At 38.0% G+C, this 24,220-nt stretch overlaps 2 protein-coding genes across 6 annotated transcripts in view; both read left to right on the top strand.

Annotated features, from left to right (window-relative positions):
• The first annotated feature begins 3,259 nt into the window (after positions 1-3,259).
• Positions 3,260-10,022, top strand: OSER1 (oxidative stress responsive serine rich 1). 5 transcript variants are annotated; one of them, XM_039351276.1, is made up of 4 exons: positions 3,260-3,318; positions 4,910-5,002; positions 7,263-7,373; positions 9,255-10,022. In XM_039351276.1, exons 2-4 carry the CDS (start codon positions 4,941-4,943, stop codon positions 9,922-9,924), a joined length of 843 nt encoding a protein of 280 aa, XP_039207210.1. In that variant the 5' UTR covers positions 3,260-3,318; positions 4,910-4,940; the 3' UTR covers positions 9,925-10,022. The 5 variants fall into 5 exon arrangements, with proteins under 5 accessions (XP_039207210.1, XP_039207211.1, XP_039207209.1 ...); XM_039351277.1 differs by having other exon boundaries at positions 3,278-3,318; positions 4,864-5,002; XM_039351275.1 differs by lacking the exon at positions 3,260-3,318 and adding an exon at positions 3,604-3,946 and having other exon boundaries at positions 4,864-5,002.
• A 4,625-nt stretch (positions 10,023-14,647) lies between these two features.
• JPH2 (junctophilin 2) overlaps positions 14,648-24,220 on the top strand; it is a 77,585-nt gene continuing 68,012 nt past the window's right edge. The window contains exon 1 of the mRNA XM_039351274.1: positions 14,648-15,777. Within this exon, the coding sequence (XP_039207208.1) occupies positions 15,399-15,777 (379 nt within the window). The 5' untranslated portion in view covers positions 14,648-15,398. The remainder of the gene's footprint in view (positions 15,778-24,220) is intronic.

The raw sequence follows: 24,220 nt of genomic DNA, 5'->3' as shown, positions 1-24,220 counted from the left end.
TTTTTGAAGTGCTGCGTGATTAAAGTGTGCAAACTCTTGTGTCCAGACCAAAATCAAGCGTTTTTTTAATGTAAGCCTAAGCACAAATAATGATGTTGATCAGATACATGAGCTTGCCATTGATTTACAAGTACAGTTGATTGAAAAGGAAAAGGATTTCATTGCATGTTCCCTTGCTGTGGTTGAGAGCACTGACATCACTGGCACGGCACAGCTGACAATTTTCATCTGTTGAATGGACTCAGGTTTATGTGTTACAGAGGAACTTTTGGATATTAAATCAATGCATGGCATTAGCACATGAAAAGACATATTTGAAGCAATATCTAAATGTGTAAATGTCATGAAACTGCCCTGGGACAAACTTATGGGATTGATAACAGATGGAGCACCTTCAATGTGCGGGGAAAATGAATGGATTAGTGGGAAGGATGTGAGGGAAGATGAAGAGCGAGAATTGCTCAGGTGAGTTGACAGCATATTACTGCATCATACACTAGGAACATGTAATGAGCACTGTAACACAGACAGTTAACTTTATAAGAGCCAAAGGTTTAAATCACCATCAATTTAAATCTCTTCTTGAGGAAATACATTCAGAACTTGGTGATCTGCCCTATCACACAGAGGTGCTATGACTAAGTTGAGAAAAAATGCTCAATAGATTTTTGAATCTGTCAATTCATGGAAAATAAAGGAAAGGCCTCCACAGTACTGTGGTATGAAAGTGGCTGTATGAATTAGCTTTTCTTTGCGACATAACTAAGCATCTCACTGCGCTAAACCTTCAGCTTCAGGGACGGACCATGTGATCACGGACATGTATGAAGCAGTGAAAGCTTTTCAAGTTAACCTGCAACTACGGAAGACTCAGATGCAGTAAGGAAACGAGTCACTTTCCCTGTTGCCAAACAATCATAAGCCAAGTCTCCACTGTGTTCTCAGATGCTCATTTTGCTAATAAACTGAGCACACTTCACATGGAGTTTACATGTCACTTTGTTGACTTTGAAGCACAGAAATTCAGTTTTGGACTGCTCAGTAATCCATTTGCAGTTGACATGGAGAAAGCACCTGTAAACATCCAGATGGAGCTGGTAGAACTCCAATGTAACAACACTTAAGGCAAAGTATGATTCTGTAAGACCCACACAGTTTACCAGGTTCATCCCTAAAACAATGCCCCAACTCTGCCTACAAACTGCACGAATCCTCTGCATGTTTGGTAGTACAAACCTGTGTGAGCAACTTTTCTGTGATGAGGATGAACAAAAGTGCATACAGAAGTCTTCTTACTGATGCACTCCTCCATGCTATCCTGACAGTTTCCACAGCTCAGAACCTAACCTCAAACATAAATGAACTTGTAGGCAAGAAAATATGCCAAACATCTGGCTCAGGCAAAATGGCAAGAGAGAGAGAGAACTAAATAGCTTAGGTTTTTTTCTTTGTTTTAAATTTGTTTTTGTAGATTATTTGAAATATTTGTTCATATTTGAAATGTTAATCCTGTTTGGCCCATGTCTTAGACATAATGCACTCCTGAACTAATATGATGCGTAGTCTACATGTAATTGGCCCTTTGAGGGCAGCCATAATGCTGATGCAGCCCTCAGTGAAATTGAGTTTGATGCCCCTGTCTTAAGAGCCTGACCCTTGATGACTGCTTGGACTGGAAGTTTTTAAGAAGAGACTGGACAGCCATTTGTCCAAAATGGTGTAGGGTTTCCTGCCCGAGCAGGGGGTTGGACTAGATGACCTCCAAGGTCCCTTCCAACTTTACTACTACTACTATTATTATTATTATTGTTTCCACTAACATTCTAAAACTCAAGAACAATTCTATAATCTCTTACATCTCATCCATCCCCCTGGACCAGTCTTCTCTTTCTACTTTTTTCAGTCTTATCAATTTGTTTTCTAGCTGTTCATATCCATACCACATGCCCCAAATATTTTGCTTAGTGATTATCAGCTCACAAAATCAGCTTGGTTAGTTCTCCATGCATTCTGTGATATGCTTAATAACTATTTCCAGGTCCCTAATTCTTTCAATTTCTAGCATTCAGATCCATCAGGTAAGGATTGATTCTCAGGCTGATAAGGATTCAAGAGACAATTTTGTAAGCCCTGAGGCCTCCTACCACTACTGGGACCAGTTTGGCTTTTCCAAACCATTCCAGTTCCTCCCAGTATGTATGTGTATATAAATTTAATAGAAAAAAATCATAGAAATAGTAATATTATTACAATAAATAAGCTTATAACAGGAAATAGTTCAATTGGTAAAAATTATGTTTTGAAATTCTAACCTTTTCATTTTAACAAGGAATCTGTGATTCATGTTTCAAGAAATGATCAGTGCAGATCCCTTACCACTAGACCATATGACAGTTATCTTACCTTTGGAAAAACATATATGTGTAAATCAGTGGCACAGTCATAGATATACATATAACTCTACAATATGTCAGCATCTTCATAGCTGAACTAGACTAAGACATCTTACACCCAAAGCCCCCCATTATTTGAGATCTATTGATGACATATTCACTATCTGAAACTATGGATAAGAATTTATCATTAGATTCCATCAAGTCCTCAACAACTTTCTACATCACCATCAATATAACTTCACCTATTTATAGAATAAGTTTACTTTTTGATGTCACAATAAAACAACAAAATGGATACATAAATACCACATTATACAGGAAATATAGAAATCACCACACATACCTACATGTTTCTTCATTCCTCACAACCAAATAAGTTGCCTTTAACCAGGCTGTATGCTGCAGTTGTATTCTGACCCACTACTCAACTAATGGGAATTGAACCAGGAAAAATTCAAGAGACTGAACTACTCACTCAGTGAGATTAACAGCCAGGTTACATAAGCACTATTAAATAATTCAGTTTTAAAATAATATGAGCGTTCTGAGATTTGCACAAGTATATGTAGCAGGTTTTTATGTATGCAGTATAAAAATTAAACTCTAAGAACTTGCCTTGTTTTTAGAATTCTGAGTCCAACATTCAGTTAAGTTTTTTTAAAAAAACAGATTGTTTAATGTAGCTTCTGTTAATTATCCATTTGGCAGATGAACATCCCAGGAAGCAGTCTTGGTGCATCACTTCCTTTTGTGCTTTCTTTGTTCTCTGATTCAAGAGTTAGTATGTATTTCAAATACATTATGACACACCCATCCCAGATGAATCACAATGACATCAAATAGGCAACTAAGAAATGTGTCAGTTAAACAATTTGAGCAAATGAACATCAACTGAGTGGAGCAGGGAGGGAGTTGTGTCCAAGTGAGCCTTTTTCTGGCAGGTTTCTTCTTTTGTGCCAATTTAAGGGTTATAAACACTTAATACTTTAACTTTTATTGTTTAAAAAATTAACTCTGTAAACTTAAGTATTTAAAATATTTTCTTGTATATACAGGTAGTCCTTTCGTTATTATGGTATTGGGACTAGGATTGCCATCGCTAAGTGATGTGGTCGTAAACCACAACGTCACTTAACTGCATTTCTTGGTGATGGTAAACTTGGTTGCCATAGTAACCCTAGGAAGCATTGGTGGTTAAGTGGGAAGAGGTGGCAGTTCCAGGCTAGGATGTGGGGGAGCTGTGGGGGAGCCTCAGAGGCTTGGGAGGTCCTTGGAGGGCCATTACAGGATGCACGTGAATTGAGTGAGGCCAGGGGAAGACTCTGGGAGGGGTCGATGGAAGCCTGACTTGGGAGAGGGGTCCTGAAGGGAGGAGAAACCTGGGAGCAACTTACTAGAGTGACTTGCAACTTTCCCTGTTGGCTTCCCCATTGATGTTTCCTATAGGAAGCTGGCAGGGAAAGTTGCCAATGGTGATAAGATGACCGCACTCCCTGCAACGTCAGAATCACAGCCAAGCACTTGAGCGCCAGGAATCATGATCACTAACTGTGAGGATGCTGTGATATTTCAAATTTCATCCTACATCTATTTTTTCAGCACCACCATAAATTTGAACGGTTGCTGAATTAATTGATATAAGCTGAGAATTACCTGTTTTCTATATTAAATAATGGACATTATCTAATTGATCCCTAGATATTGACTTCTGCCACATATCTTTGATCAGTTGAAGCTTTTGCATAATTCTTTTAGTAAGAAAAGATAGAAACTTTGCTAACAGGACAGTACTATATCAGTCAATTTTGGAATATTTTGGCCAATAAACTGCAAGTGTAACCAAAGGCCAATTGTACCCCATGCACACTTATGCTATTCTATGCAAACAAGGATTTTTAATCTAAATATTACCTTACAAGATAATATACAGTACTATTGCCCACATTTCATCAACCAGGAGATATATGCCATTTACAGGTACACACACAGTACTCTAGATACTGGTTTGGATATAAACATGGTTAACTCTCAGATAGGAAGCATTTACTTGGTATGCTTTATGTATGTATATACGTATAATAAATTTAGAAACCTCCATCTCACAGAGTGACTAAAGAAGAGTTGGCAAGTTTCGTATGCAAAGTCTAAGAAATCTAATTCATTTAAAAGCTTTCCTAACCTTGAGTAGGAAATGGAACACAGTCCTAGCACATCTGGAAAGTGCCAGCTTGAATTAATTTAATACTATAACATTCTGTTCAAAATCTCTCTCTCTCTCTCTCTCTCCCCCTCTCTCTCTCCCTCTCCCTCCCTCGCTTGCTCTCTTGCTCGCTCTCTCTTTGCATGTGGCCTTTGCCTAATGACTATTTCGTTCTACAACCAAGATTCTGATTTCAGTTGTTGAGGACTACCTGTAAAAAGTATTGAGGCACTAATCTACAGTTAGTCAAATTTATTTTTACATTAGATGCCTGGAATTTCATCCCAGTTCATTTTTCTATTTATCTGCAAAGGGGAGAGAGTGCAGTGGATTGTTCTCTAACAATGTTGGAGAATGAGGAAAATCTCCAGGCAGCTTTCAAAAAGTTAAGAGTTGATTCAGAACGGTAAGTAACAATGTAATTAATCAGGAAGACCTGAGTATCTTTGCAATATAAAATATAAAAGACGGATCAGATCTGTCACCTGTTACCTTGATCCTGAGAAGTGAAATATATATGATCTTGTTCTCTATATCTACTACTCAAAACTACACCATTTCTGTTATGCTTCCAAATACAATACCTTTTTTGTGGGCTTAGAATACTTAGTAAATTCTGATCTATGCTTTCCTTAAAGGTATAAAATACTTTATGTAGTGGCTTTTTCATATGAATATTCATCCACCCTCCAACTCAGTGTTCATCAAAATGGGGCTGTTTTCTTTTTCCTTGTATTTGAGAAACTGCCTATTTCCTGTGCTATTGATCCAGCCAGTTCACTCCAACAGACTTGGCATGCTCTAGGTTCTTTCCGCTAACCAGTTCTATCTATCAGGAGATTTGAAAGATGCCTTTTCTATGTCTGTCATCTTGAATCCTCCTCTCGGGTGGCTAATCTCCTGATGGCATTCTAGAGGCCTTAGGACTTGGCTGTTCTCCCAGGCTTTGAGCTAAGGTAGTTGGAACCAAATATAATATAATTATATTACATAATATATTTGCTTTTGTTGTCTAGATCTGCCATTTGTGATATGCTTTTTTATGGTATATTTGTAAACAACAACATTTTTATGTGGTGAGCTAGAGTCTGTTGGAGCCAGGTGGACTAAAATGAATACACAAATAAAAATAAATAAAGTGAACAGTGGTGTCATTACAATGTTTGTGCCTGGCTTCTCTGGCCCTCTCCCTAAAACAGCTATTTTATTGGGGTTTTTTTCCCCCACAATCCTTTTTATAAAATGCCAAATAAGCCCCCAAGGTGAGGGACACCTGTTTCTTCATCCATTACCTTTTTTTTCTTTTCATAAGTAGATGGTGCAAATTGAGAAGCTAAAAGGGAAATACTCAGTAATATTACTAGGTCATTTTTAAATGCAGTGTAACACTGCTGTTATGCAAATTGCAGTATCTCCCTGTATATTTTCAGGTGTAATTCAAAGTGTTGGCTTTAAAGGCTTTTGTGGTCTAGGGCCAGTTACTGGTAGTACTGTTTATCCCATCAGATCTAACAGGGTGGGTGCTCTAATATGTGGAGTCATGCCTTTTTTTCGGCTGTGGCTATCCTATGAAACAGCCTCCCTCCCATCCCCAAAATATGAAAGGTTTCAACCCATTTGGCCTTCTGAAAGTCTGAAGATCTTGATTTTCCCCAGCTACTGGGCCAGGATCTTAGATGAGTCCAATATATGTGCGGTTTGATTTCTTGGTTATTGTATTACAGTTATTTTAATTCTGTTGGGGATTTTTGCATGATTTATAAAGGGTTTTTTATGTTTACTACTAGTTTAATATTAGTACAAGTTGATTGAACCGAGGTGGTGCAGTGGTTAGAATGCAGTATTGCGGACTAATTCAATGCCAGGGGTTCAATTTTCACCAGCTCAAGGTTGACTCACCTTTCACCTTTTCGAGGTTGGTCAAATGAGGACCCAGATTGTTGGGGGCAATATGCTTAGAGAGGGCTGTAAAGCACCATGAAGCAGTATATAAGTCTAAGTGCTTTTGCTATTATTGTTAACTTTCCAAAGCTCATATGTATGAAAGGCAGCATATATATTTTCTAAAATAAATGCAACTGTTGTCAACACTGCTAACATCGGATGTTCTTGCTTTGACAACAGATGGAAATGCAGCCATTTTTCTCTATTGCTTTTAGAGTTAGTTGATGCTGGGAGGGGAATGTGGATGAGAGTCCAGCTAGTCATAACAATAATAACTTAGCCGTGGGAACCCAAGGTCATTGGGCCCCAAGCTGATAGAATTTTGGCAGATTTATGACTGTTTATTGGAGGAGGGAATTGTGCTTTATTACTTTGTATCCAGGGGAGGGAAATTTAGTTTTTGGTTTCGACTATGTAGTGCTGATACTTTGTTTCTCGAATAAAAGATTCTTTAAGATAAACAATGCCTTGAAGTTCTTTTGAAGAGTTTCATCTGTCGGAACCATGACAATTGTACTATATCCTTTTCTGTATAAAATAGGCAGCTAATCCCTAATATTATTTTTCCAGTATGCTGTTGATACAAAGAACAATTGTGAGAAAGCTGGTTGTAAATATTATATATTTGCAATGACAATTATATTGTGAATTATGCAGAGCAAATTGATTGAAGTTAGATTATACATTCTAAACTTATTTTGACATATTTTTTCATGCTTCAGATCCACTGCTTCTCTCCCTGTGAGTGAGGGGGCATCTCCACAAACATTTGTAGAAAGTACAGATGAATCCAAAGTGAAGATGACATTAGGATCTAAAGAAAGTTGGCACTGGTAAGAGGAATTGATTCTGGTTAATACTTAGGATGAAGAAATGCTGAAGTGTTTTGTTAAATATACTGGCCCACGTAACTTCTTAGAATGATCAATTGGAAAAAAAACATAAATGAAGGTGATGAAAGATGCGATAGTTTGATTTAGTAGCATTACTATGTTTTTATGAATGTTGAAATTGAGTTATATTCAGTTGCTCTGCATGGCATAACAGGTTGTCAGTTCTTTGCTTTCCAGATGTGGCAAAAGGAAGAGAAATTGCTGTAAATAGAATCTTTCTCTTACAAAATTGAATCGTATTTTCTTATGTCAAACTACTACTTTGGATGCATCGGGAAGGAAGCTATAGGACCATGTCATGAATTCAAATCCTAGAAATGGAAGGTTAGGGCCTGATACTTCTATACAAGTTATATAACTAGGTTTGTTATAATTCAAGTTTATTTCCAGATATATAATTTAAAAAACTGGATATACTCAAAGTTAGCCAGATTTGATTCGTATTAAAATCAGTGCAATAATATCTTGACCCTAGTGCAATAATGTCTTGAGCCTGATGTTCATGGAGAAAATGTGGCTGCTAAGGATAGACACTGGCTTGATGGCACATAATGAAACTGGTGTGCATATTCTCTTCAAAATAAACCAGAGTACTTTACAATAAAAATAATAGCAATGAAAATTAAGCAATCAATTAAATAGCAATTTAAATTAGAAAAAGCAACAGCTGTTCAAATAAAAAGAGGTGATGGAGGATACTCTACATTGTAGCCAGAGGATCTTTTAGTTGACATCTAGGAAATATTGCCGTTGGATAGTCTTTCATAGTATGGACAGTGTTGAATTTAGACTATGAGTTGTGTATAAATGAATGTTCTAGTTTTTCTATGATAAAAAAACTTTCTGAGATATTAAGATTAAATGGTATGGCATTGGGATAATGCCACCCAGCTTCTATTTTTTTATTAATTTTAACACAGTTACTCCTAAAAGAGCCCAAAGCAGTTCCCCCAAACCAGTAAAATGTTATGGTGATCAGCATTTATAAAGGCATATCCTATGTGATCTGAATCCCTTACTTTTGTGGAGACATTTTTTAGAAATCAAGTATAGCTCCAGACTGTATAAATATCAGTCAGTGGATGCAAATCTGGTATATTTATAGTGTGCGTTTTTCACCTTCTTCCTGACTTTGTTCATGTTTCTTGTTTCAAGAAACAAGCTTCTTGTTTCAAGAGGATTTTCTGTATTATCCTTACTATTTAGATAGTGGTTCTCTCAAAAGATAAACACATTACATTCCTAGCTTTCTTAAAAATTCTACCTATATTTTTGTGCTAAAAACATTATTTTAAATTAAGCACATATTTTAGACCTTGTGAAAAATATTTTAAGCACTATGAAGATAATCAAAATGTTTTGTGCAATACATTTTTATACTAATGGGTATTTTTGACTAGGCAGTATGGAAGCATTGCAGTGTGATTATTAAAATGAATTATTTTCGGCTTTTATACTGTTTTTGTTATATAAAACAGCTAATCATCTGATATCGTAGTAATTGTTCAATATTTTATTCTTGTCAGTTGCAAGGAAAAATATTTCTGTCCAATATCTGAGAATATATCACATTTTTTAAAATAATATATTTTTCCCTGTGGACTGCAGAGAGAGCCATAGAATGTGCCCTGAAGTAATTTGAGATCCTTTTATAGATTGGGCCACTTCTGGAATTTGAAATAGGTTATAAAAAGCCTTTCTGAGCTCTTTAGAAGGACTTTCAAGGTTGAAACTTTGATGACACATTTTGCGCACTTGTAAATAGCTAGGTATCTTTTGTGCAAAGTGAATTACTTATTTCTTTCCGTTTTCATCCTGCAGGTGTTTGAGAAAACCTTTGAGAGGAACAATTCGAACCCAACGTCACCGGAGATCAAAGTCTCCAGTACTCCATCCTCCTAAATTCATCCATTGCACTAAACAAATGCCTTCCTATGGCCAACCCATCCACAGGAATCTAACAGATGCTTTTCAAAGCAACAAAGATTTGGATGTGCCAAAGAAATTTTCTGAAAATGAACTGGGCAGTCATCCTCTAGAATTTGGCAAGAAGGAATCAGATGTCAAAGATTCCGAGGCATCCATGATTGGAATACCAAAGAATATTTCTGAAAATATTGGTAGTGTTCTTCCCACAGAAATTCTAAAGGTCTCAGATCTTTCTGATTTCCAGTCTGTGTCTGAACAAAATAAAGGGAATTTTTGTGCATGTGTAAAGAATGAATGCCAGTGTAAGCAATGGCAAAACCTGAATGTGTACACGTTTTCTGATATACAGAACTCCCTCCAGGGTATATCTGAAAGAGCAGCACATGTGCAAGACAGTTCGCAGCTCACATCAAGAATTTCCTCCAGTTCTCTCAAATCTTGCTCTGAACAAGCCAGAGCTCATGTAGATGATGTGACTATTGAAGACCTTTCAGGTTATATGGAATACTTCCTGCATATCCCCAAGGAAATGTCGCACATGGCGGAAATGATGTACACCTGACCCTAGCCAACAAAGGGCTTTGATATCTGCCTCGAATCATGCTCCATCTCAGAAGCAGCTTGCTCTCTGTGCTTGCAATAAAACCACTTTGCATTTCAGGCAGACTTCTTGTTTTTAATAGATCAGCAACTGAAGTAAATTCTAAATCAGAGGATAGCAAATAGCAAACTCAGGAAATAACACCATTTTTGTAGGCCATAGCCACAATTGATAGTTTGGATTAACTGGCTAATATTTTTACAGACAGTGAATTGTAAAATAATCTAGAGCGAATTCAAGCACTTTCCACATCTGATGCTAAGTACTGCCTATTGTTTATGTTCTATTGACTGTATATGTAAGTATATATATGTGTGTGTGTGTGTGTGTGTATTATGTGTATGCAAGCACACATTTTAAATTATAAAAAGCATAGTATTTATTTTAATTTGACTTTTGTGATTAATGCAGAAGTCTTTTACTGAAATCTGTTGAATTGAATTCATTATCTGTAATTGTAGCAGTAATGTTTTCCATCTTTGTATTCATTTCAATACAACTTAAAATACCATGTTTTTAAAGGGAATCCTTCCAAAGCATCAATATTTGGATTTTGTGGTTAATGAATAACGGGTAGATATTAATATTCAATCACGTATGTGGCCATTAGATGTCAGCTTTGCTCCATATCAAAGTAGCACATTTTTTATTAGATTTCATACTTACACAGAGACTATTCTGTTCAATCTATTTGCAATGTATATCTCAAATACAGCTCTAAAGTCATTTTCTACACTTATTTCTGTAACAATGTGCTAGGGACAATATGTTTAAGCTATATGGATTCTGTGTGAAAGAAGCCAGTTTGTTTTGGCAAACTTAAATACTTTCAAGGCAAAGTCATGTGCATGGAGTCTTGGTTTACTTGTTTAACCTACTTCAATTCACAAATATGTCTCTAACTTAAAACCAGAAATTCATTCAAAGGTGAAAGAATCCAGTTCTCCCTTGACATAACCATCCTAGTGGAAGCCAACCTTAAAAGCTTTATGTCACATAAGTACAGGTAGTCCTCGATTTATGATCACAATCGAGTCCAAAATTTGTATTGCTAAGTGAGACATTTGTTAAGTGAGTTTTGCCCCCATTTTACGACCTTTCTTGCCACATTTGTTAAGTGAATCACAGCAGTTGTTAAATTAGTAGCATGGTTGTTAAGTGAATCTGGCTTCCTCATTGATTTTGCTTGTCAGTTCACAAATGATGGTCACATGCAACTGGCAGTTGCCAAGAGTTCAAATTTTGATCATGTGACCATGGCCATGTTGTAACTTCAAACAGTCACTAAACAAACAGTTCTAAGTTGAGAACTACCTGTAACCTATCCAATTTCTTACATCTAATGTGGCAATGGCTAATGTTTACATGGTGTTTTCTCATAATTCAGTTTAGTGTTGTCCAGCTGATATGGGAATAAAATCCACAGAATTTACAGTCAGAATATTAACTAGAGATTCAAGGAATTGTAAATCATGGGGAAGGCAGCCATTACTTTGTTCTGAGGTCTCTTGTTTTCTGGCCCAGAACTTCCTATGTTTTATACTGTCCAGCAAGGATCTAATACAGGGGTCTTCAAACTTGGCCCTTTTATGACTTGTGGACTTCAACTCCCGGAATTCCTCAGCCAGCATGCCTGGCTGAGGAATTCTGGGAGTTGAAGTCCACAAGTCATAAAAGGGCCAAGTTTGAAGACCCCCTGATCTAATAGCTCCCTAGGAAGATGCTACTCTTGAGATAAGCATTTATTTGCAATTGCCCAGAGTCAGTCAAGGTTTATTGCTTCTCTGTTATATGAACATTATTGAGCTGCTTTTCTGTGCGGCTTCAACACTCTAGTTAGGGTTGTAAAAAAACAATTGCAAATCACAGACAATAGGTGACTTGGAGGCGCTTGAAATGATTTTCTTTCACAACCCAGACAAATATCAGATTTGTGAATGGCAGTTCATTGCAAATATAGTATATGAAGTGCTTTGAGCATTTTCTGTATTGTGTACTTTGCACTGTGCAAGCAATTACAGTTTTGAAACTAATGAATTCTTGGCAATAATTATTGAAGTGGCTGTATAACGTGTCAGAAGTAACATCTCCACTTTTTCTTCTGCTCTTGTATAAGACCACCTGTTTCCTGTACATTCTCAGGAAATAAGCATGATTTCAGCTTGCATAATACAGAGGGAGTTCTCTGGGTTGAGTATTATAGAATTTGGCTAAAAATGATTTGCTTTTTTAAGTGAAGAAAGAAATCTTTTAGTTATTAAATTAAGGTTACCAATTAGTTTTCTTTAACAAATTTTCTACTAAAATTTTGTAACAGAAATAGAAGTTTCTCATTTGGATTCTGCAATTATAAAAATATGCTTACTGGTGAAGGTTTATGAGGTTAGCTTTACAATTAAAACTCAGAAATATAACTAACAAAGGGCAAATATTGCAAATGAGTATTGGTGCTTAATAATGAAACCCCTCAGTATAAATCAGGCATGGCAAACTTGCGAAGTCACGTGATGCATCCGACCCCCATAAATTGATCAAATATCAGCTTTGGCCAACTTTCCACTTGAAATATTTCTAAGTGAAGGCTGAAATTGCTCTATATTCCAAACTGGCAATGTGTGTCGTGGGTAAAATATTAAACTTAGAGGAAGACAATTATGAATTAAAAATAGTGAGTTTGTGTTTGGGAACTCAGACTTGCTTCTCCCATATATGATATTGGAAATTATTGTCCTTTAGTGTTACACATTTGCCTTACTGTGAAATATTGTATTTTTAGACTGGCTGTATCCACTAGAAATTTTCTAGCATTCATTTTGTGATTAAAATTTTGATGCTTTTAAAATTCAGATATGCCCTCTGTTCCAAAAAGTTTGGTATTCTTGTCATGATTGTTTTTTTAAAACTTTCTGAAGAATTTTGTTTTTTACAATTTTGTTGTTTGTAATTGTTTTGACTTTTTTAAAGAATTACAATTGAAATATTTGTGTACTTTATTGCACCTACAATCATGTAAGTTAAGTTTAATTCCTCCTATTCAAATGGGAAAACCATGTCTTTTTATTGAACAAAATCTTTGTTGAGGAGAAAAATGACTGCTGCCCAAAGCTTTCTGGTGGATTGTTCACACAACAAACTTAACTAGGTCATTTCTAGACCCAATATATTAGGCAGTCTCAGTTATTTAAGATCAGAAAAAAAAAGATCATTTTAACCCCAAAGTAAAAAGGCTGAATTTATTTATGAGACTTATATACCGCTTTTAAGTGCAAGCACTCTCTAAGCGGTGTACACCAGTAAGCAATGTATATATATATTTACATTGCCCCCAACAATCTAGGTCCTCATTTTATCTACCCCGGAAGGATGGAAGGCTGAGTCAACCTTGAGCTGGTGAGATTTGAACCATTGACCTGCTGAACACAGTCAGCTAAAGTAGCCTGCAGTACTTGCACTCTAACTGCTGCGCCACCTCGGCTTATAATGAATTTTTAATGAATTGTCATTATCTCTTGATCATAATGTGTTGTGTTATGTGAACTCAGATTAGGTCACTTTGTAGTTACTGCGTTTACATCAGTGTTTCTCAAACTGGACAACTTCTGTGGACTTCAATTGCCTGGGGAATTTTGGGAGTTGAAGCCTACACATCTTAAAAGTATCCAAGACTGTCACTCTTTAAGGAAATGTACAGCAACTCTTTTTTAAGATGGATTGGACTGGGAGAAATTGGCCCAAAGTTACCCCTGAGCCTTATCATTAAGAAAAGAATTAGGTTTTCCCCCAATCCCAGTTCAACGCTTGAATACTGATGAAGCATGTTTGTGATTGCAGCTGTAGCGGCAGAGAAAGAAATCTTCCGTAAGAGCAAGGAGCATAAGAGTATTTTTCTGAGATCTGAGTAACCAACGCTTATTAAAAGTTCATGCCCGCACGGCGAATTAGTCACGTACAGTTGCTACAGTGAGCGGAATCTGCGGCCGCAGGCAAAGGGCTGGCTGTGGCTTTTCAAAGCCGGTTGCCTATTTGCACCTGGCCGGGCTCCCCGCAGCACAGAGAAGGTCAGCGGAGAGGAAGGACGCCTTGTGGCGGCGGCGCTCGCAAAGGGAAACCGACTTCCTCCAGTGGCGAAACCGAAGGGTTGTCTTAAGGGCCAGCGGGGGAGACAGCGAGTACACAGCCCCAATTTCCCCGGGAAAAAAAAAATTGAAGAAAACTTGACCGAATCTTCCGGAGAGAGCCCGTTGCCTTCCCGGCCCATCAAAGTACGCTCAGCCAAAGTCACAAAACCCGGATTCGCCGGTGGTGCCCCTTCCAGTCCTGCCTCCTAACCTCTCGGTTCATGGCTCCATTCATGCTCTCCTTGTCCCCACCCTCGCGCTTAGGAGAAGAAGCTGCTTCTAGCGCAGCCCTCCTGAAAACTTCGGCGCAGACAGCCGGGCGGAACCGCGACTCCCGCCTCCACCTTCTCCCCCCTCCATCCTCCGCTCCGTCGTTCCCAGAGCTTCCCAGGCTGCTATTTTTAAAGTACACACTTGCTTCCTCGGTCCCTCTTCTCCTCCTCAAAGATTATTCATTTTTATTCCGGCCCCGAAGGGGTGGTTCCTCTCTCCTCCGTAAAAGGGTCCTAGAAAGGGGGCTGGGCGAGGGGGTCTATTTTAGGAGCAGCTCTAGGGAGCCGATGGCCTTGTTAGGGCAGCTTTGACCTTTTCCTTGGCAGAGGAGGAGGAGGCGAAAAATAGGAAGAGACTCTGGAGGAGAGTCGGAGCCGTGGATAGCCTGCCCTACGGGATAGTACAAACGCTGGCATCGGCTGGGACCGGCATCTCGGGCACAGGAACTAAGGGAAAGAGGAAAAGCAACGAGGAAGCAAGCAGTCGGGATAGGTACAGTCCGGGAAGGAGATTAAAGAGAGAGCGCTCCTGCAGATCTGCACGGACTCTCAAAGAAATGGATCGTGGGGGGATTTTTGAGGAGATTGCAAGGATGATATAAAGCCAATACAACTATTGTAGTGGAGGGAAAAAAAAGTTACAACTTTTGCCCCGGGTCTGATCAAGGATGTAAAGGCTAGAACTGTACAGCTGAGGGGGAACTTCAATCCCATTCTTTCCAAGACCAGGAAGTAGTTTGTATCTCTAATCAACATCTCCATGCCTTCTTGGGTAATGGTTCTGTAGAACCAAGCAGGGCTACTTTCTGAGTTCCCTGGCCCGATCCTGGCCTCGATCAACAGGGACTTCTATCCCACAGCAATTTCCTGTTCTTGGGCTCTTGGAAAGTGGTTCAGCTGAACTGGCTATGCAGCAATTGAATCAGGCTCTCGTACTTCCAATAATGGAGCCATAATCTGACTAAATAGGCAAGAGAGAAGAAGAGAAGAGGAAGGAAAAGAGGAGCAAAAGAGAAGAGTGGCTGTCTAACTTTGGTTGTGTATCATGAGTGGTGGAAGATTTGATTTTGATGATGGAGGAGCCTACTGTGGGGGCTGGGAAGGTGGCAAAGCCCATGGGCATGGCATCTGTACTGGCCCCAAGGGTCAGGGCGAATACTCTGGCTCTTGGAACTATGGATTTGAAGTGGTGGGGGTATACACGTGGCCCAGTGGCAATACCTACGAGGGTTACTGGTCTCAAGGAAAGCGCCATGGCTTAGGGATTGAAACCAAAGGACGATGGCTTTACAAAGGTGAATGGACCCATGGTTTCAAGGGAAGATATGGCATAAGGCAGAATATCAGCAATGGAGCAAAGTATGAAGGTACCTGGAATAACGGGCTGCAAGATGGATATGGCACAGAGACTTATGCTGATGGAGGTAAGACTGGCTAAGATGTGGTTGGCTGCCAGTTCCTTCCCAGATGGGGCATGGACAATGTGCTATGTGGGCTAAGAGTCCCAAAGCTGCAGTCTTGAGGGAAAATATTTCAGTTCTGATTCCTGAAAAGAGGTGACGTGAAAAGGCCTTGGAGTAGAATGTAATATTTAATCTCTCCAGATGTGTGTCTTATTCATGAAATTGCAGCTGTATGTAGTTTTCCCTCTGTATATAAATGAGTGTGTGTATGTACAAATTTTGCATTTTATATATATATGTCATATACATGTCCCACACAGCTTTCCCATCACCATTTCTGAATTAATCTGTGTATCTGCATCTTACCTGCATTTTACGGTTTAATTATATTTGGTGTCAACTGCCCAATTACAATTTGACTCCTGATACAATTCCATCACTGATTAATCTTCTTTGCAGTGCAAGATGTGTCAGCTCGAAGCTCATTGGATAAGCATTCATTTCATAGTATGGTTCATTCTTTGCTGATTGGTTGAGCATCCACCATACAATTCATATAGTATCTAGAAGTAGGTACCAGCTCTTATCCAGCAGACATAATGAACAAGGAGATGCTTACCACAGAATCAGAAATCTTGAGAACAACTTAATAAAACCCAATGTATCAAGTATGTTTCTGTGCATGATCACTGGTCCAAGACAAACGTTGATATGCCAAGATGTGACTTGTCTGGAATATTGTATCAGCCCGATATTGTGATTAAACAATTTGTGACTAGAAACCATACCATTACATAAGTGACTCATTAAGAAACCTCAAATATTTGCACTTCTTTTCTGGAAAATTCAAGGCAAACTTCAAGCAGTTAGATATATTGCATAGTCTGGTCATGATTCTTGGTAAGGAAGAAGATTGTTTAATAATGATTTTTTTTCAGCTGTTCTAAACTAAACAACACATTTATTTGCATTTTAATGTATTCTGTATATAGTCTCACATGGATTATGGACAGTCCAACTGAATAGCTTTTTGTGTGTGTTTAACAAAATAATGAGTGCTTAGTTCTGTCCAACAAATAATTATGTGGTTGAGAGTTGATGTGCAAAACCCAAACCCAAACCCAGACAAGCAATGAGAAAGAGTGAGGTGCTGCTTGGATAAATGCACAGCCATTAGGAACAACTGAAAAAAATGTTCACCAGCAGGTGTCAAAATGTACTTATTGGTGGTACATTTTTGCCATGTAAGTTTATCTGAGACTCTAGGCCTGTTCGACTTAATATATGGGGTGAGCAGCTTATGCTTACTTTCCATTGAAAACAAGAGAAATAGATTTCTAAGTGAAAGATGAAAAACTTTTGTTCTTATTTGAACAAAATATTCAAATGATAGCTGTAATAGCTAGGAATAGATAAATTGTAATCTTATACATACTCATCTGTATGAAATTCAGTAAGTGCTACTGAATTTCATGAGACTGAATTACAGTATATGGAGTACATGTAGGACTTCATTATTAATGAATGAAAAAAACTTGAGACATTTCTTATTATTGACATGCACAATAGCTGTCTAGTATTAAATTATACCAATACCTCTTAACTCACATTGAACATTTTCAAGGCATGGGTTATTTGTGATGAAGATTGCATTAGTAAGTTATGTTCCTACTGTGCCACTCAGAAATCAGAAGATGAATTTACCTGCACAGCTGCTTCCTATCTGCAGCATATTCCAGGTTGTCATTAGCAAGAACAAAAAAAATTATATGGTTTATGCTACATGCTTTAGAAAAAAATTGTCTAAATCTGATGATGAATGTGCTTGTCTTCACAACTGAGTGCTTCAGTTGCGTATACTGTCATGAAGTTATTTTATATTCTACAGCTACAAATCTTTTATTTTTCTGTTCCTTTCCAAGGAGAGTCTGAAGGGAAACATTCTCATTTTTAATTCATAATTTGTCATGAAATAAACTAATAGATCACCTTTGAAAAAAAGGTATCAACTTATGAATATTAGCCCATTGTACACTTACAATGGTTGCACAAATGTTAACATCCTTATTTTAGATGGAAACATTTCTTCCACAGGTCTTTTATGTGGCATTGTAAGGCAGTTTCCACAAAGGCTGGGTTTATACTCAACCATTAACAAATCCACACAGAATTTGAATTAGCCCAAGGAAACTACCTTACAATTTAGTACGATCACATTTGTTTGGATTTGGCTTAGCTTATTCTGTAGACAAAGACTGCTGTGGTTTATTCAATAAATCATAATGAACAGAAACATGCCATAGTGCAATTTGTAAATCCAGCCAAAGACTGTTGCCTCAAGTAGTGTTAAAATATGGTATGGATTCAGCAGAAGATTTTATAGGAGCTCTTTATTAGTTCTGTTAGTAAGACAATAGATGAAAAAAGCTTTAGAATGAAGTGTCTATCATAAATAGTTTAGCATCTTCCAATCTCAGATGCTAAAACAGGATTAGGAGTGATGAGAGCTACAGTCCAATAGTATAAAGTGGACTATAGAATCTCCATTCAAATTCAGATACTACATGCATAAGAGTGTCCCATTTTGACACTCTTTCGCGAAGCCCTGAAGACCTGGTTTTGCCAATGGGCCTGGGGACACCTGAGTGGGATGCTATCAAATGACTTATCTGATAGTTATGTGCAGGGGAGTGGAGCTTATTGCTTCTTAGTTATTTTTATATTGAGTTTTTTTATCTTTGTAAACCACTTGGAATCACTGAGCATTAATTGGGCAGCCATATACATTTTTGTTCCCCTCTATGGGGGCCTGCATATATAATCATAGAATTAAAGATTGGAAGGGACTTTGGAGAACATCCAGTCCAACTTCCTGCTTAGTGCAGAGAAATCTCTTATTTTATCTCTGATTGATGTCCATCCAGCCTCTTTAAACACATCCAGCAAAGAAAAGTATCACTTTCTAAGTCAATCTGTTGCACTGTAAATAGCTCTTATCATTAGGATTTTTTTTCCTGATGTCTGTCCAAAATCTGTTTGTTTGTAACTTAAGCCCACTATTGCTTGATTTTTTTCTGAAACACCTTTGAACAATTCTGTGCTATAACAGCAATTTGGATACATGGAGAGTTACCAAGTCTTCCCACAGTTTTCTCTTAAACATATCCCAAATCTCTCCATGTTTCTTGTTTTTTTTTTCCTTCCAGGCCCTTTATCTTCTTAGTTGCTGTCACTGATCTGTTTCTGTTGGTTAAAATCCTTCAATTAAACATGAAGCCAGAACTGGATTCTTTGTTGATCTTACCAATACATAGCAGAGAAGAACCACATTTCACTTGATCTGAACACTGTGTTTCTTTTGATGAAGTCTGCTTTTTTTTTTTTTAAAAAAAAAGTTGCATCATTCTGATGGCTCATATTCAAGTTGTGATCTATCAAGATCACCTCATCTCTCAATCTCTCCAAAGATATCTGCTGCCTTTGAAAGTTAGTTTACATCCATCTCTGGAAAAGAGGATATTACAATAACAGGTCATGAATAGAAGAGTTTTTCCACCCAGTACAAAACCTAATGGCATCTAATAGGTCTTGTAATCCTCCAAAATGTGGTTTAGTCCAGTTTATTGTCTATTGACACCACAATTTCTGAAGTACCATTATATCTGGAATGCACGGAGGAAAGCTGAATTAAACACTTCTCCACTCTTGAATAGTTTGCAAAATTATGTATACCTCTTTGTACCTGTGCATGCTCATGTGTCTGCATACAAACACACATACAAACATATATACAGAAAGAGAGAAAAAAAGTGAGCAAGAGAAAAATAGATACTTTAAACAAACTGTATTAATATATAATGTATAAATTAAAATTCAGAAATACAATCTGGAATACAGTCTTTGAAGCTACTATTTAAGTCATATTTGGTGTGAGAAGATATTTTATTTATTTATTTATTTATTTTTATTTATATGCCGCCCAATCCCAAGGGACTCAAGATAAGAAAAGAATTATCCTTTTCTGTGCTTCAGAAGCTTTCTTCCTTCCTTACACTCTATAGTAATATTAAATTCACCTTTATAATATTCTACATAACTATTCTGCAGAATTGCTTCCTAATTCGATTTCCTTTTTAAAAGAATCCTGACATTTCAATACAGGATTTCCATTTTTTAATTGACCAAATGCATTAATTATTTGTACCTAACTTCCTTGCCCTGTTCTCATGATTTTTTTTTGTACATTAACCTTTTTACAAGAATTATTCATTAGCAATTTAGCTTAAATGTTAAATTTACATATACTTGAGCGAAAGGGAAAATCTTGTAAGGATATTTTTATACGAAGTGTCTTCTGGATCTTAATATTACAGCATAATATAAGGCAGTGAAAATTAATAAGGAAGAAATTGATCAAGTCAATAATCTTGTCTATAAGGTGCTCACTTGTTTACACCCTATTGTAATTCATTCCAGAGTCTTATCTATTGTATTTTGTGTATTTTTTTTCTGGACTCTTCCTTGTCTTTTTAGTGTGTTTTTTTTGTAGATCTTTAAGGATTATTGTCCTTTGTTGATATGATAGACCTCATTGGTGAGCTATGGGGATCAGAGTCCATAAAAATTCTTCATTTGTTCTTGGCCCTTTGCCTATGAGAATGCAAATCCTTGGGGGAGCTACTGTCTTTTTACTGGGAATAAATATTTGTATTTCCTTAGCATATTTCATTCCAGGATACCCAAGATGAATGAAGAGTAGGGGAGGGTAGTTTACTAATTTTGGAATGGAATTTGAAACAGTGTGTGAGGAATAGAAGAAAAGTTTCGGGGGTGAAGAAGTAGTGTTGTTTGTTGCTGAGGTAACCATGTCAACAAAAGGTGGACAATGAAGCAAGATAGAATCTCTGAAGTGAGGAAGAATAATGTTTGGTGCTAATTGTGGGTAAAGGGACCAACCTTTTTCTGTGAAAAGTTTAAATTCGCTATGGAAAAGAAGGGTTTTTTTTTTACATTTAAATAATTTTCAACTGAGAATTCATATAACAAAAAAATGATAAAGCATGGAGTACTGTCATCCAGAACAATTGTTAGAGATAGATAGACGAAAGATAGATAGATAAAATAGATGATAGATAGATAGATAGATAGATAGATAGATAGATAGATAGATAGATAGATAGATAGGACAGACAGACTGAAATGCTAGCCACCTTGCCTTAGTCAGATATGTAAAACTTTTGCAAATATTGAGATGAAATTTAGTTGCCCCTCAATAGCTATTTAAAAGATGTTTCATACTTCTACAAGTTATGCAGATTCTCTGAACCAGCTATTTCTTATATAGAAATTGAATGATTTTGCTTCCTGTTGTTGTTAATTGCGAAGTCGTGTCCGACCCATCGCAACCCCATGGACAACGTTCCTCCAGGTCTTCCTGTCCTCTACCATCTTCTGGATCCATTTAAGTTCACATCTACTGCTTCAGTGACTCCATCCAGCCATCTCATTCTCTGTCGTCCCCTTCTTCTATGCCCTCAATCTTTCCCAGCATTAGGCCCTTCTCCAGTGAGTCCTTCCTTCTCATTAGGTAGCCAAAGTATTTGAGTTTCAACTTCAGGATCTGGACTTCTAAAGAGCAGTCAGGGTTGATCTCTTCTAGGACTGACCGGTTTGAATGCCTTGCAGTCCAAGGACTCGGCAGGAGTCTTCTCCAGCACCATAGTCAAAGGCTTCAATTATTTGCGCTCAGCCTTTCTTATGGTCCAACTTTCACAGCCAAATAAATTGCACAAACTCGGGAAAACCTATGGCCTTGGACTAATATGCACTTTTGTTGGCAGGGGGATGCCTCTGCGTTTAGTAGGCTGTCTAGATTTGCCATAGCTTTCCTCCCCAGGAGCAAGCGTCTTTAATTTCTTGTGCAGTCCCATCTGAGGTGCTATTGGAGCCAGAAAATACAAATCGTCATAATGCCATTCTTCCCCATCGATTGCAGGAATTGAGAGGGCCGGATGCCATAATTTTGGTTTTTTAATGTTGAGTTTCAAGCCAACTTTTGCACTCTCCTTCTTCACCCGCATCAAGAGGCTCTTTAGTTCCTCTTCACTTTCTGCCATTAGAGTGGTATCATCTGCATATCTTAGGTTGTTGATATTTCTCCCGGCAATCTTAATTCCAACTTTTGATTCATCTAGCCCTGCCTTTCTCATGATGTGCTCTGCATATAAGTTAAATAGGAAGGGCGACAGTATACAGCCTTGCCGGACTCCTTTTCCAATTTTGAACCAATCAGTGGTTCCGTGTCCAGTACTCACTGTTGCTTCTTGACCCGCATATAGGTTTCTCAAGAGACAAATGAGATGGTCTGGTACTCCCATCTCTTTAAGAACTTGCCACAATTTGTTGTGATCCACACAATCAAAGGCTTTTGCATAGTCAATGAAGCAGAAGTATATGTTTTTCTGGAACTCCCTAGCTTTCTCCATGATCCAGCGTATGTTGGCAATTTGATCTCTAGTTCCTCTGCCTCTTCGAAATCCTGCCTGTACTTCTGGTAGTTCTCGATCCACATACCGCTGGAGTCTAGCTTGTAGGATTTTAAGCATAACTTACTAGCATGTGAAATGAGTGCAATGGTGCGATAGTTTGAATATTCTTTGGCATTGCCTTTCTTTGGAATTGGAATGTAAACTGACCTTTTCCAATCCTGTGGCCACTGTTGAGTTTTCAAAATTTGCTGGCAAATTGAGTGTAGCACTTTTACTGCATCGTCTTTTAAGATTTTGAATAGCTCAGCTGGAATACTGTCACCTCCACTAGCTTGTTGTTGCTCAGATTTTCTAAGGCCCATTTCACTTCACATTCTAGGATGTCTGGTTCGAGGTCAGTGACCATCTCATTGTGGTTATCTGGGATGTTAAGCTCATTCTTGTCTAGTTCTTCTGTGTAGTTTTGCCATCTCTTCTTAATCTCTTCTGCCTCTGTTAGGTCCCTGCCATTTTGGTCCTTTATCATGCCCATCTTTGCATGAAACGTTCCCTTCATATCTCCAATTTTCTTGAAGAGATCTCTGGTCCTCCCTATTCTGTTGTTTTCTTATATTTCTTTGCACTGTTCATTTAAGAAGGAATTCTTATCTCTTCTAGCTACTCTCTGGAATTCTGCATTCAATTGGGTGTATCTTTCTCTTTCTCCTTTGCCTTTCACTTCCCTTCTTTCCTCAGCTATTTGCAAAGCTTCCTCAGACAGCCATTTTGCTTTCTTGCATTTCTTTTTCTTTGGGATGGTTTTTAGTTGCTACCTCTTGTACAATGTTGCGAACTTCCATCCATAGTTCTTCAGGCACTCTGTCTATCAGATCCAGTTCCTTAAATCTATTTGTCACCTCTACTGTATATTCATCAGCATCAGGAATATGATTTAGTTCATACCTGAGTGGCCTAGTGCTACTACTACTTTCAATTTAAGCCTAAATTTTGCAACGAGAAGCTCATGATCTGAGCCACAGTCAGCTCCTGGTCTTGTTTTTACTGACTGTATAGAGCTTCTCCATCTTTGGCTGCAGAGCACATAGTCAATCTGATTTCACCACCGCCTGGTGATGTCCATGTGTAGAGCCGTCTCTTGGGTTGTTGGAAAAGAGTGTTTGTTATGACCATCGTATTCTCTTGACAAAATTCTATTAGCCTGTGCCCTGCTTCATTTTGTACTCCAAGGTCAAACTTGCCTGTTATTCCGGTATCTTTTTGGATTCCTACCTTAAGATTCCAATCCCCCATGTTATAAGGAAGATCAATTTTTTGGTTGTTAATTCCTATAAGGTGCTGTATGGCATTTCATAGACGTTCATTTCATCCTCTTCAGGAAACAGCACCAGTGGTTGGGGCATAGATTGGACTTTGTGATATTTAATTGTTTGCTTGATTCGACTTGGAATCATTCTGTCATTTTGGGGTTGTATCCCAGTAGTTGCTTTTCCTGAGTCCTTTTAGTTGACATTAATGATAAGTACTCCACTTTCTTCTGAGGGATCTTGCCCACAGTAGCTACCTTTGGTCATCTGTTTTCACATTCACCATTCCTGTCCCTTTTTTCGCTGATCCTAGAGGCGATTTTCAGTCTTTGTCATTTTCTTTTTGACTACTCTAGCTTGCCTTGATTCATGGATCTTACATTCCAGTTTCCTATGGAGAAAAAATCTTTACAGCATCGGACTTTCCTTTCACCACCAGATATATCCACAGCTGAGCGTCCTTTCGGCTTTGGCCCAGTCGCTTCATTCTTTCTGGCACTACTAGTACTAGCCCTCTGCTCTTCCCCAGTAGCATATTGGACACCTTCCGACCTGAGGGGCTAATCTTCCAGCGTCATATCTTTTTGCTTTTTAGTACTGTCCATGGGGTTTTCATGGCAAAGATACTGGAGTGGTTTGCCATTTCCTTCTCCAGTGGATCACATTTTGTCA

This window comes from Crotalus tigris, unplaced genomic scaffold (genome assembly GCF_016545835.1).
Source record: "Crotalus tigris isolate CLP2741 ecotype Arizona unplaced genomic scaffold, ASM1654583v1 scf7180000018371.15429387391:27106975, whole genome shotgun sequence".
NCBI lineage: Eukaryota > Metazoa > Chordata > Lepidosauria > Squamata > Viperidae > Crotalus > Crotalus tigris.
The sequence above is the reverse complement of the archived record's forward strand: the minus strand, read 5'-3'. Positions and strand labels throughout refer to the sequence as shown.

Excerpts from the sequence above, each read along its gene's own strand:
- OSER1 (XM_039351275.1), top strand. Across the intron at positions 5,003-7,262 it reads TTAAGAGTTGATTCAGAACG|ATCCACTGCTTCTCTCCCTG; the intron begins GTAAGTAACAAT and ends TTCATGCTTCAG. Across the intron at positions 7,374-9,254 it reads TCTAAAGAAAGTTGGCACTG|GTGTTTGAGAAAACCTTTGA; the intron begins GTAAGAGGAATT and ends TTCATCCTGCAG.